The sequence below is a fragment of the Dermacentor andersoni genome, chromosome 4 (assembly GCF_023375885.2).
Source record: "Dermacentor andersoni chromosome 4, qqDerAnde1_hic_scaffold, whole genome shotgun sequence".
In the NCBI taxonomy this organism is placed as follows: Eukaryota; Metazoa; Arthropoda; class Arachnida; order Ixodida; family Ixodidae; genus Dermacentor; species Dermacentor andersoni.
In genome coordinates this window covers 12,089,112-12,102,082 of record NC_092817.1, presented here as the reverse complement: position 1 = coordinate 12,102,082, position 12,971 = coordinate 12,089,112, and the positions used below count along the sequence as shown (strand labels likewise).

Below are 12,971 nucleotides of genomic sequence, written 5' to 3'. Positions count from 1 at the left end.
CGGGTTGTGGTTTTGGCACGTAAATCCTCAGATTTGTTTTTTTATTATTGTGTTAGCTGGTATGTCAGATACCTGGCTTCCACTTCACTTCTGTTGTGCTTGTCCACATTGGCTGCAATGCTTTGCACTGTGCCTGTTTTTTTTAACCGTTTTATGGAGATGCAATTGGGTAGGAATTGGGCATGACAACTGTGCACTGTGTGCTGCTTGAATCCTCTTCCACCTGCATGCAGTTGGTCTTGCGAAATTCTGTCTGAACACACAACCTATGGTTATTGTGTACTGTTTTGCATCTACGTGGTGCTGATGTGGGCACCCCCTGAAGCTTAAGGAAAGATTAGTGAAGCATACATGTCACTAGTGCAGTCTACATTAGTTGAGGGCAAGTGCTGCTCAGAAAGGCACGTTTCTCGAAAAAAGAAAAATTCTTTAGTTGTTTGGAAATGGTATGAAGAGAGGGGGGAGGGTGCAGAGTTACATGACTATTCAGGTTTCGCATATGAGAGAAGTAAACAAATAGTTTGAACTAGCAGACAGTAATGTAATGCAATAAGAATGACTTAGAAACCGTGCACATCTGTATTTGAGTGTGTGCCACATGATCTTGCAGGGCCCACCGCTACTTACAAGTGCAGAGGAAACCAATCGCTCTTATATAGAACAACCATCAGTTTTGTGTCTTAGAACAAAGGAAGAAAAAAGTAGGTAGATTTTTTTTTATGCCACACAGACTTACAACCTGTTGACACTGTTTTGTAATTTTACAGCTCTTGTTGCTTTACAGTTTTTGTATAAACTGAAAGCATTTTCCTTTATTGGCATGTTCACTGCATCATGGGGCGCTGGTGAATCGCTTCATGTATTTCTCGTGTGTGGCAGGTGATATGCAGGCCTCTCCTGTGGTGCAAAAGTCATATCCATATGGAAGAAAACTAGTGCTGGTGAAAAGTGGTTGTTGGGCACAGTTTCAGGTAGCATGAAAGATATCTAGCTTGGTATAAATGCTGTGGCCAGTGACACACAGTTTCAATAAAAGACACTTTTTCAGATTTTTGCATTTTTAGATTCCTTTATCACTCAAGATTATGTTATCTAAATGTTAGTTACGGTAGTAGTGCTCTTGAAAAATACAAATAACTGTCCATCTGGAGCTGCATTTCTGAGCGATTGCTTTTGGGTATACCTTCACTTTTGTTGATTTCGTGTGACTGGTATTGGATGCATCAGGTTTCAACAAGCGACAGCATTCCTGGTACAGTGCCAGGAACAGTGTTGCACATAGACGCCGATGCGTCCAGAGCTAGTCACATGAATTGTTAAGAAAGTGAAAGTATGCCCAAAAGTGATCATTCAAGCATACCACTCCAGCATTCACTCACCAGCTGGCGTCACTTGAATGGTTTTGGCAGCGATTACTGCCATTCCAATTTAAGCTTGCATGGCGAGAAATAACCCTAGAACCACATGTCTGTCATTAGAAATCTTGTTCTATAAATTTTTGGTCTGCGATATGGTATGGCTGTTGTGAGCCATTATGACTGAGTATATGGTTACCATTTTGTTTATTTAACAGTTGTAAAAGGAATCATAGTTGTAAGTTTTTACTCCCGAGTGACTAGATATTGTTGCTCTAATAGGCCAAAATCTGTTAGGGTGTTAGTGTGCAGTTTGTTTTCAGCTGCAGTGGCAAATGCAAAGGTGCAATGGTGTCTTTCTTGCTCATCACTGAATCAAGCCGATGGATATATCTGTGTTCTCTATTATTGCAAGGTGGAATACACCATAAATTTCAAAGAGTCTGCACCTCTTGCAGCGCAAGAGTGTAGAATTCGACATGCATTTAAATTTGACTATTAATGATGGGAATTTCAGATTTGGTAACTTTAAATGCTTGTATTTGGAACTCGGCTGTGGGAAATGCATACATAGTATTTTAAAATAGATAGATTAAAGATATTCGTATTATGAATAAATTAATGGTAAAAGGTGTCTGTTTCGTACTTAAAAAACTGGAATAGTAATAGCTCTTGTAGTTGAAGAGCACGCTTGCAAGCTTTTGTGAAGCAATAAGTTAAGGATGTGCAAAAAACACAAGAAATATACATCTTGCTTGGTAGCTTTGTGTTAGAATATGAAGTTAGATGTAGCTTCTTTTCTCCTTCCGGGTTCAACTGCAGTGGTTACTGGTGCCATTGTGTCAAATTACACACTCAAGCATGTTGGAATTTCTGGTTTTTCTAGCCACCATGGCAAGATCAAAAGCATCCCTTGCCATATTTTAGCTCAAATTTTGCCTTTCTTTTTAAATGCATAAAAGTATCATAACAGAGCATAGGTAACTTTTAATATGCAAAAATTTGAATATTACACAATTTTTTTCAAAGATGCAAGCTATTGACTCGTATGTTACCTTTGAACATACAATGCATACAGCTTGCAACAAGTATCACATTTGACCAGCTTCAAGTGCGGTACATGAACAGATACGCCATGCAGTAACATGACGAATTGGACTGGTTGGCACATTATGGCACTTGAAGCTAAATGCTGAAAAGTAGGATGATGGCAATGTTTGTCTCCTCTCATCATTGTCCTATCTTTTAGTGCTGTTACTTTCAAGTTCCATAAGGTTTTCGATAAACATTGTGCTTCACTGACGGTGTTCACTTTCTTTCAAAGGCATACAGTTGGGCGAGTTGGTTGGACATCCTTCCAGCGTAACCCACTTACCCAACCGTATATTCTTGCAAATTACATTCAGCATTCTTCTGTCTTGTCTATTCAGTTGTCCTGTCTTTGCATAGAAAGATAACCCTCTTTCAAGGCATTAACTTGTTTAGCTGGACACAAGTTCAACACTGTTTAAAAAGGGGTCTTAATACGGTACATTGAAGATTATTATGGTATTAGCAACATGTTTATTATTTTTGCAAGTACTAGCTACAACTAGCCATGGTCCAGGAAACATGGGATTTGGGTCCATATTTTAATGTATGTTTTACTTGTGCTTTCTGTGATGCAGCTCTTGTATGCGACTGCTGATTGCTGTGATGGGGTGTGGAACACTATTTTCTTTCTGCTGCAGTGGTTTTCCACGTTGCCACACTGATGCCTAATGTAGAAAACGATCGGCACCGAGGCAACAAGAAGCGCCACATTGGCAATGACTACGTGCACATTGTGTACAATGAGAGCAGCGAGCCCTATGGCCTGGCCACCATTCGGGTGCGTTGTTTTCACCGGTGCATGTCATCCTGATCACTGTACACGGCTTGTCATACACAGTGAACTCTCAGTTGTACGAATGTCAGTTTAACGAACTTTTAGAAAATCCCCGGCAGTTTCTATCCATTAGGCTATCCATTCGGCTATCCATTCAATGCAAAAATCTTTCAATTAAACGAATTTCTGAATAGCGAATATTTCAGTTGAGCGAACTTGATCGGTGGACCCAAGCTCATTTTTGAAATCAGTTAAACAACGTTTTGCGCTCTGCAGCTCTGGCGTAGCCGATGCCCGTCACCCTCAAATCATGTCTCCAGCGGCAGCTATGTGCAGTGTGATAGTGACCTGTGCTGAACTATCACATCTGGATATGGTTTCCAGTGTTCGTCCTGAAGAAGAAGAGTGCAACGACAAAGATGCAATGGCAGAGGCAGATTCAAATTTTGTAATTCTAGCTGAGGCTGTAGGATACTTCAGAAAGTTGCGAGACTTCGTGTCTCAGCAACAAGCTGTGCCAGAGGAAGTGCACAAAAGCATAGACTCTCTGGACAGCTTTACTTCTTGCGCTTTAAGAACACCAGTGCAAATGAAAATTAATTTCTTTTTTTCAATATGAGATAGGCAGCAATGTACCTGTCATGCACTTCGTATATATATTGATGTACATAACTCTATAAATTGCATTTCACACTTTTGACTCGATATCTGCTGTGCCCTATGCTGCTCCATATTCTAGTGAATATTCAGCTTAGCGAACATTCAATTAAGTGAACTATTTCCTTGGGTCCCTTGTAGTTCGCCCAAGTGAGAGTTAACTGTAAATTACTGCAAAATTGTTGAATGTGTTGTTCAGAATCACATGACAGGGCTTGCTTTGTAAGTTTTTGTTCACCAGAGTGCATGAATGGACCAGTACGTAGGTGCATATACATAATAGATTTTAGCACAAACAAAACAACACAAGAAAGGAGGCAGGGCAAAGTGCTAGTCTCAACTGATATCTTTATTACATTGCGTCCTTGCTTATAAGAAAAAGACCTAAGGAACCTGTGCATAGAAGCCATCATGCCAGGCAGATCAGGAGAGCAAATCATACAAACGATTCTAAAAGACTAAATTCAATATTGTGTTGTACAGAACCTCGTCCTGTATGCCTTTCTAGTGTTTTCCTGTGTTCACTATAATATTTTGTTTTCATTCACCACCAGTGCTACAGAATTCAAATTGCAAGCTTAACTTTCCTCAACAGACTCGTGTCATGAAGCCGCTCTATTTTGTCTTTCACAAAACGTTCTTTGCTCCACATGACCACTCTATTGTCATATTACCTCAACACATGTCTTGCATCAGCCAGTTTACCAATTTGGGAGCTACTGTGTGCACCGAAATTTTTTTTAATACAGACATGCAAACACTACAGCAGTCTCCTAGCAATGTTATGCACTGTTCCAGCTTGCACCATCTTAATGCAGTCACTGGAAAAAATTGAATGTGAAATGCAATAATTTGCCTCTTGTGTAAAGCCCTGCAATCAGGGCATAAATAAATAAAGTAAATAAATCAGCATGATGCTGGTTACGAGACTTCAGCTACAGGAAGTCATATGCAATGTTTCTAGAATGAATACATGCATTCATTTGCATGTATGTTTCCTAGTGTGTACAACACACTATAACTTTCACTGCTAGAATTGTATTAGCAGGGAAAATAATGAAGTCCTTTCTTGAGCTATACACTGGCTTTGAAAATGTGCTGTTTGTGCCATGCAGTCATAGGTTGGTGTAGCATCACCCCCCCCTCCCCTGTCGTCCAGGCCCCTTCCCCAAAAAAACACATGGCCAGCTGGCACGACTCTCTCACATTCCTCCACCGACGTTGAATAGCACATCTTTCTTTTAAAATCTACACCATCGCCGCTAACACACCCTCGGTCCTTGCCTCACCCACCTTTCTTACCCTCTCTCCCCTTTAAAAGAACTCTACCTGTATATACTGTGCCAAGGAAAGCATATGTCGTCTTGAGAAAGACAAGTCCACCTGTCGAAACGTTGGCTCTCGCTTTTACCTTGCTCTCGTTTTGCTCATCGTCTTGAATTTCCATTTCTCACCTTACCCGTGTTTTCCCTGCTCAAAGCCAGGTAACGCTACTAATGAATATCCAGTTGAGAGCAATTTTACAGTAGTTGTACTTAAAATCTTTGCAACGTGATCTCGACCCTAAACCTGATTAGTCAAACTGCTGCCGTGCAGTGAGCTACTAGGTATGTTGCACATATAGCAGGCAGTGCTGCATTCTTTCGTATAAGGTGGCTGTGCCTCATTATCTGTAATGAACGATTTGTGTGAACTTCATTGCACGGCTGCCGCCTCTTTGATATATATATATCAAAACGTTTATTTAAAAGAAAAAAAAAAATGCAGAAAGCGAGTGGGTGGAGCCCCTAGTCCAGGGCCCCACTGGCTTGAGCGGTCCGCCGTGCCTGGTCGAGGAGCGCCAGTTGCATCTCCCGATCCTCTTTGATGACATGCAAGTCAAAGGTGCAGGTTGCGCTGTAGTTAGTGCCTGTGGTGTTGTGTAATGAAGCTCGAGGTGTAATGTTCAGAAATCAGAATGGAAATTTAAGGTTGAGTGCTAGTGATCAAGTACATAGTGCTTTTGGTGTAATAATGTTGGCCAAGCTGCTTTGTATAATCTGCAGGCAGTCATTTTGATGGACTCGCATGTGAAGACTTAGTCTTCTTTCTTTTGCCCCTGTGCATTCACCATGTAACATGGAGTGAGTCTGACACTATGCTCCAATATTTTCTGAGCATCCAGCATAACCTTGGCTAGAGCTGCATATATTGTGTACTCTTAGGAGGCACTGTTCCTGTCACTTGAATCATCCTTTCATACTTCTAATTAATTTTAGGCTATCACCCCCACCTGTAAATGTGCACATACGCATTTCCTACAGGGGGACTGCCACTGCGTGTGCGTCGTTGTGGAACCGCTCAAACTAGGCCACAACTTGGTGTCTCTGGTGGGCAAGCCTGGTGAGTGACAGGCAGAAAGAAAAATGTATGTATGCATGTGTATTATATAGAACTGGACATCGATTGTAAGCAAAACTTGGAAAAATGGCCACTGAAGTGATGCGAAGAAACAGCCACTAATTCTGTCCAGTACCTTGTACTGGCCAATTTGAGTGAAACTTTGTTTCATGTGAGCGGAGCATATGGAAAAACTTCATCATCATGCTGAATGTAAAAAATACTCTTAGTGTAGCACTGAAGCAAGAGGAAGCAAACAAATAATGTACATTACATTCATGGGTGGCTTGAAAGGTAACATGTGACATAAAAGACAGTCTTAAAACAATCTTGTGCAGAAACCACTGACAATGATCATCAAAATAAGCAAATAGCCCATATGAGCGAGTGAGTGAGCGAGAGAGTGAATGAACAAACACTTTTCTTGACGAGTTTGACCACCGACCATTGGCCACCAACCACAGAAACAGCCGAAACAGCCAAAGAATGCTATTCACTTTAAAGGACAAGTGCGACATTCACATGGGCACGTTTATGTGCCACGTGGCATTATTTAACTGGCAGGACCAATTAGTGCTAGCACACTTTTGAAATGAAGCCCTTAAATAAAAAAAGTTCCACATAATATACCATGCTGTCTTGAACTGTTTGGTCACTGTATTATCACTTCAAATTGATCAAGTGCTGCACATTTGTTACAATATGGTGCCCACTTACTGTTCATGCATACATTGAGCAGCCATCATGCTAGCACTACTTTTTGTTTATGTTTGTTTTTTGTATGACCAGGTAATGTATCAAATGCCAGGCATCCTTGGCTCTCAGTCACATTTGGTGGCTAAATTCTTTACTCATTGTATTTTATTTGTTTATACTGCTCAACCCACTCCCCTCTGTAATGCCTTCAGGCCCTGAAGGAAGGAACGAACGAACAAACAAACAAACAAACAAACAAACAAACAAACAAACAAACAAACAAATAAATAAATAAGCAAGCAAGCAACTGTTATGGTGCCATGGTTTCTCCAGCAAGTGATAGTTAGTGTACTGCGAAAATGTTGCTACACCTCTTGAGAAAATGTTACTAAGAGTGGTAAATTCAGAATATTGTCTGCATACATTGGCACCACGCTTCCATATGTCTTTTGTTCCATGGATTAGTTCAAGTGAAACTTTTCAAGAGCACAGTCCCTTGACGTATGGTGCAGAGGTGCTGGAACTGCTGCGGCCACCACCTGAGCCACAGCTGGTGCCCGACAGTAGCTTGGCAGTGTACGTGCGCCAGACAGCAATACACGCAAACGTGAGTGACTTCACTGTTCTCATCCACCAGAGTGCGAGCACTCACTGCATCCAAGCAAAATGGGAGTGAAGTGAGAGATGGAGCATTGGTGGAAATGATTTGTCCTCTTTTCTAGAATTTTTCATCTCCAACAGAATGAGACATGCAGTTACCATAAAGCCTTCTGTTAACTGCATAAAATGTTAGAAGATAGATGCACTATAAATCAACACATTTCCTGAAGTAAGGGTATAGTTAAAAGGACACCAAATTCCAATCTTAAAGGGTTGGATGGATGGATGCAAAACTTAAAGGGGCCATGAAACATTTTTCCAAATACAGTCGAACCTACTTATAGCAATATTCAAGTGCCAAGAAAATCCCATTGTTATAACCCATAATTAACCGATAATATTAACTTACTTATAGCAAAACTTAAAGGGGCCATGAAACATTTTTCCAAATACGGTCGAACCTACTTATAGCAATATTCAAGTGCCAAAATAGCAATATTCATGTGCCAAGAAAATCCCATTGTTATAACCGATAATTGCTATAACCCGGTTGGTTGCACGAAAAACTCAGGGGAAAGACATTCAAACATTTTATTTAGACAGAAAGAAGCACAGTCAAATCCATTTATTGCATTACCAGTTTTAACAATACTTGGATTTAACAATGAGCAGCTGCCTTACCCTGAACATTTGTTTGTGTTCTATGGTAAAATAAACCACTTACTATATAACATTCCCATGCTGCATTATTGGCTATAACAATTAAATGTGGCTACTGGGTGTCTGCGCCAAAAAGAAAAGGACTGTGAAATCCAGAAAAAGAGAGAAAGCCACTTCACCACCCCAATTTTGTGCCGTGCACCCCCACCTTTGTCTACACCTTGGATGTCAACGAGAGTGTGGAAGGGAGAGGGGTGGGACGAAGACATGCCATGCGGGGTGCGCAGTGCAAGGGGGGGTGTGATGAAAAATCTTTTTTTTCCCTTCTTTTCTTTCAAGGCAGTGCGACAAAGGCATGCCATGCGGGGGGGGGGGGGGGGGGGGGGTTGAGCGGGTGACAAAGAGGCTTTCGTATTTTTTTCCCTGAGGGTTTTCCTTTCGGAGCATGCACCCCATAGCCACAGTTAATTGTTATAATCAGCAGGGCATGGGAGCATTGCAGTAAGCGGTCTATTTTACCATAGAACATTTACAAAAACTGATGCAGCCGCTGCTTGTTGTTATATTCAATATATTGTTAAATCTGGTATCGTTATAAGTGGGTTTGACTGTACTCATAAAATGAGATTAAGTTGCATCCTCATGAATCTCCTGCCACAAAAATTTTTCGCATCCTCGAGCACAAATGAAGTTGGCCATTGTTATTGAACAAATGGGCGGCTTTCTGGTTTCATTTCCACTAGCGTGCTGGAAGCTACACACGGGAGACGGTGGGTCAAATCTCGAGCCATGTGGTTAAGGAGCAATGCCCCACTGGCCCCGCTCAAAGGTTGAATGCGAGGCAGCTCGTGGCAGCTGCAGTATCTACACTAAACTTTTCACCTCGGAAGCCACACGCAGCAGATACAGCAATGCACAACTGTTGTGTTTAGGCCGGCAGTGCAAAGATAAAATGGTTTTTCTGTCTTTTTGAGATCGCAGACACATATTTTTCACTTATTTAACTCAAATGAGGAATAATTGTATTACTGAGAATGTTTTCATGATCACAAAATCAGCCAGTAGCTGTTGTGGGCGCAGTTGCTTGCGATGACACTGCATGACAATATTGCAGAAGCGACAGCAAGTGATCTTTTTTGACACGAGTGTAAATTCCCTGCTGCATGCAGTGCAATAATATTTTGCTCACATGTTCACAGGAGCCTCCTTAACAGATCTGCAATGTTTTCTTTCTATGTTCAAAAAGTGTTTCAGGGCACTTTTAAGTTTAGCTGAGCATGTTTCATTTCATATTTGGCAGGCAATACTGTGGGAGCTACACATGTAGTGCACAGAAGTCTCATTAAAGTTTCACTTCATGCATTTTTGATTTGCAAAACCTTCTATGAAATTACTTCATATGCTGCAACTATAACTTCTGGGCATAAGGTTATGCCAAATCTCATATTGTTTGTGTTTCAAGTACGCAATGTACTATGTTTTGATCTTGGTCGACGAAACATGTCACTGCACTTGTGTGGTAGTAAATACCGTATTTACTCGATTCTAAGCACCCCCTTTTTTTCACTATCGCGATGCCCAAAGTGAGGGGGGGTGCTTAGATTCGAAAAATCTAGAATGACCCCCTCCCTCTTTTCGCTGTGACATCACGACGAGATCGGTGCGAGAAATAACATTTTATTTCGCAAACATTAAAAAAAAATCGGTGCAGGCAGTGAATGCTCAGTCACCATCACTGCCGCTCGAGTTCGTCGCACCGCTTGAACCGCTGCTCTCGGTATCCCACAGCAGGTCAAGGAGGTTACCTTGCAACAGGTCGTCTTTCGTTCCGTCGAAGTTGTTTGGGATCGAGCACTTCTTAAATGATTTGACCACAACGTCCACTTGGACCCTCTTCCACACGTCCGAAATCCACTTTGCGATAGTTGATGGGGACGCTTTCTGCATCTTTCCCGTTGGCGTCTTCTTCCGGTCAGGGTTTCGCACCCACTCTTCGTACTCCTGTCGGAGATTGGTTTCGAAGGGCTTGTTGACTGAAATGTCGAGGGGTTGCAGCACTGGCGTCATGCCACCCGGAATCACAACCACGTCGCTATTGATGTTCCAAAGTTTAGTCTTCACCTCCGGTGTCAGACGGCCTCGAAACGCGTACAACAGAAGCATCGACCGCGTGCCTGCAGGTCTGCTGAGCAATGCAAGCGCGTTTGGCGGCCTTGGCTACGCGTTCTTCCTAACAAATAGGGGGGTGCTTAGATTCGCATGCAAACTTTTTTCCTAACTTTTTCGCGAAAATAGAGGGGGGGTGCTTAGAATCGCGAAAATACGGTAAGTTCAGATCTGCATCGCCTTCCATGTTTTGCAGCATAAAAGTATGAGAGCTAATCTTATGTTGCATTGCATGACGTGTATCTATAACTTTCATGTGTGATGCACCATTTTATGCTCGTGAATGGGAGCAATGAGAAAAGTTTCTTTAGCCCTTGTAGCATTGCCTGCTATGTGTGGAATGTAGGCTCAGCCTCAAAGGCTACCTACGCATGGAGGATGTATGTGAAAATGCTCTCTCCGTGAAACCCTGCTAGCCTCCTCTGCAGGATTGTAGATAGTGCATACAGTGGCGATTTGTATTTATAGCGTCTTCTTGCTGTGTGTTTGTGAAAGGTTTCAGCAGATTGCATGAAAAGAATGTTAATTATTAGAAGGGAGGGGGGGGGGGTCGAAGTACTACTCTGTGCCAGCACTACATCTGCTGCTTTGCAGGTTGCCTGTACCAACTTTCACCGGTCAAAAGCGGGCAGTTCCTATGTCAACAACTGGCACGAGCGGCTACAGCACTTGGAGCGGTTGCGGTTGCGACTTGTGGAACGCAGCAGTGAGCCTCAACCGGATGACCTAGCAGACCTCTAATTCTCAAATAAAACAGTGCATGATTTTGTATTTGCCTTCAATATTTGTGCATCTGATATATATATATATATATATATATATATATATATATATATATATATATATATTGCTAGTGTAGAGGTGACAATCCTCAAGCAAAAGATTTGGCACCAGCCATAGGAAATGTTAAATTTCCGAGTGATTCTAGAGCTACTTGACTTTTCTCAGAATTCGTATTTTCTCACCATGTCTGACAAGGGCAACTAGGCTCCAATCATACAAGAAACAATTGTGTTTGTTCTGGAAATGCATAGGAATTTGGTAAGCTATGCATTCCAGGCACTTAAAGGAAAGTGCAGGTGACACATACCACTGTTAAGTGCATTCGAAAAGGGATGGAATGCAAGAACAGTCGTGTAGTTGGATGACCAGCAAAATTAATCTTCTAAACTAGGCTTTCTCCGACATAAATTGAAGTTAGCGCCTTCTTTGGTTGAGCTTTTAGTATACAAGACACGTTTTGCCTAAACTGGAGTATGCTAGTGTGATATGGGGCCTTTTCTAGAAGACAGACAGACTTCAAATAGTTTAACGACATGCAGTTTGTTTCATTTTTAAAAAGTGTCAAAAAGAACTCTCGCCTTCAGTTCTGATGCTTCAAAAGAATATTTCTATTACATTAAAATTTCAAGGAAAGATGCAAAGGCTGATTAAAATTTCATGGGAATGCGTATGTTCAGCCATTCAAACTGCACACCCTGCAACATTGCCATATGCACGATCTTTTTCTGTAGAAGGCATGCTTTGAAATGTTTATTTTTTCCGTGACTGCAACCTCCTGTCGAATGTTTCATCAGAAACTGTAGCTGTTTTTGAATGTGCCTTAAAATCCAAATTTCTGACATGCTTGGCTATGTTCATTTTGTTTTGGTTGGAGCACGTGTACTGAAATGCTGCCTTTCTTTCTCTTTTTGCAGTTACAGTTGCTGATGTTTCACTGCATTTTAGTGTTGCTGCCATTGTACGTATATATTGTACAAGTGCACATCTGTATTGTTTTTTACTGCTACTAAAATACTTGTTCAGAAATTCTTGTGCTCTTTTACCGTTTTGCTGCAATATGTTTAAAAAATATTCATATTTTGTCACTTTGTATGATGTCTACTTTCGAGTTCAATTGCAACTTGTATGTCAAGCGCTTCTATTCTTGTTTCTGTAAACCAGCTGTTTGGTCCAATGTGACCACATTATATTGTAAATAAATGAATAGATAAATAATCACAAGGCCTCATTAAGCACTGATAGGCAGACTTGAACATTTTAAATGAAGATATGCAGTCGTTAAGAAGTTTGCAGGGACAAGATGGCCACAATTAAATATGACTGGGGTAGTTGAAGTATAGGAGAGGCCTTTGCCCTGCAGTGGGCGTAACCAGGCTGATGATGATGATAAAGTCATGTAGATTGCCTACAGTGGCGTAGCCAGGAATATTTCTGGTGGGTGGGGAGATGGGGGGGAATGTATTTGCACCTTTTCTTGCAAGGCCTGCAATAGATGTTTGCTCATTCAGGACTGCCTCGTATACATAGATGTTTTCGAGTGGTGGTGGCATTTGCATATGCAGCTTCTACACATTTCTTAAGAAGTGCCTTAGTGCATCTTGTGCATTCAAGTTTACTGCAGCTTATTTACGAGTAGCAACTCCATGTGAAAATATCAGACTACTTAAACAAATTTACTTCCTGACGGAGAGATTAACAGTTTGTTTTCGATGGTGTTTTTGTAGTTTTAAGTGGTTACAAATAGGAATCGGAGAATGATCATACAGCCGCACATTGTCATCTGGGTGTCATCAGCTCTTTCAAAGAAA

The 12,971-nt window shown here is 41.4% G+C and overlaps 1 protein-coding gene across 6 annotated transcripts in view; it reads left to right on the top strand.

Moving 5' to 3' along the window:
- Positions 1-11,151, top strand: part of gig (TSC complex subunit tuberin) — a 134,246-nt gene extending 123,095 nt beyond the window's left edge. For 3 of the 6 annotated variants that reach the window (XM_055073382.2, XM_055073384.2, XM_055073383.2), the window contains 4 exons: positions 3,086-3,225; positions 6,183-6,261; positions 7,467-7,561; positions 10,975-11,151. In XM_055073382.2, the coding sequence (XP_054929357.2) occupies positions 3,086-3,225; positions 6,183-6,261; positions 7,467-7,561; positions 10,975-11,121 (461 nt within the window). In that variant the 3' untranslated portion in view covers positions 11,122-11,151. Of the gene's footprint in view, positions 1-3,085; positions 3,226-6,182; positions 6,262-7,466; positions 7,562-10,974 lie in introns of those variants that run through there. The other 3 variants (XM_055073387.2, XM_072287741.1, XM_055073386.2) reach the window with 3 other exon arrangements.
- Positions 11,152-12,971: the final 1,820 nt, after the last annotated feature.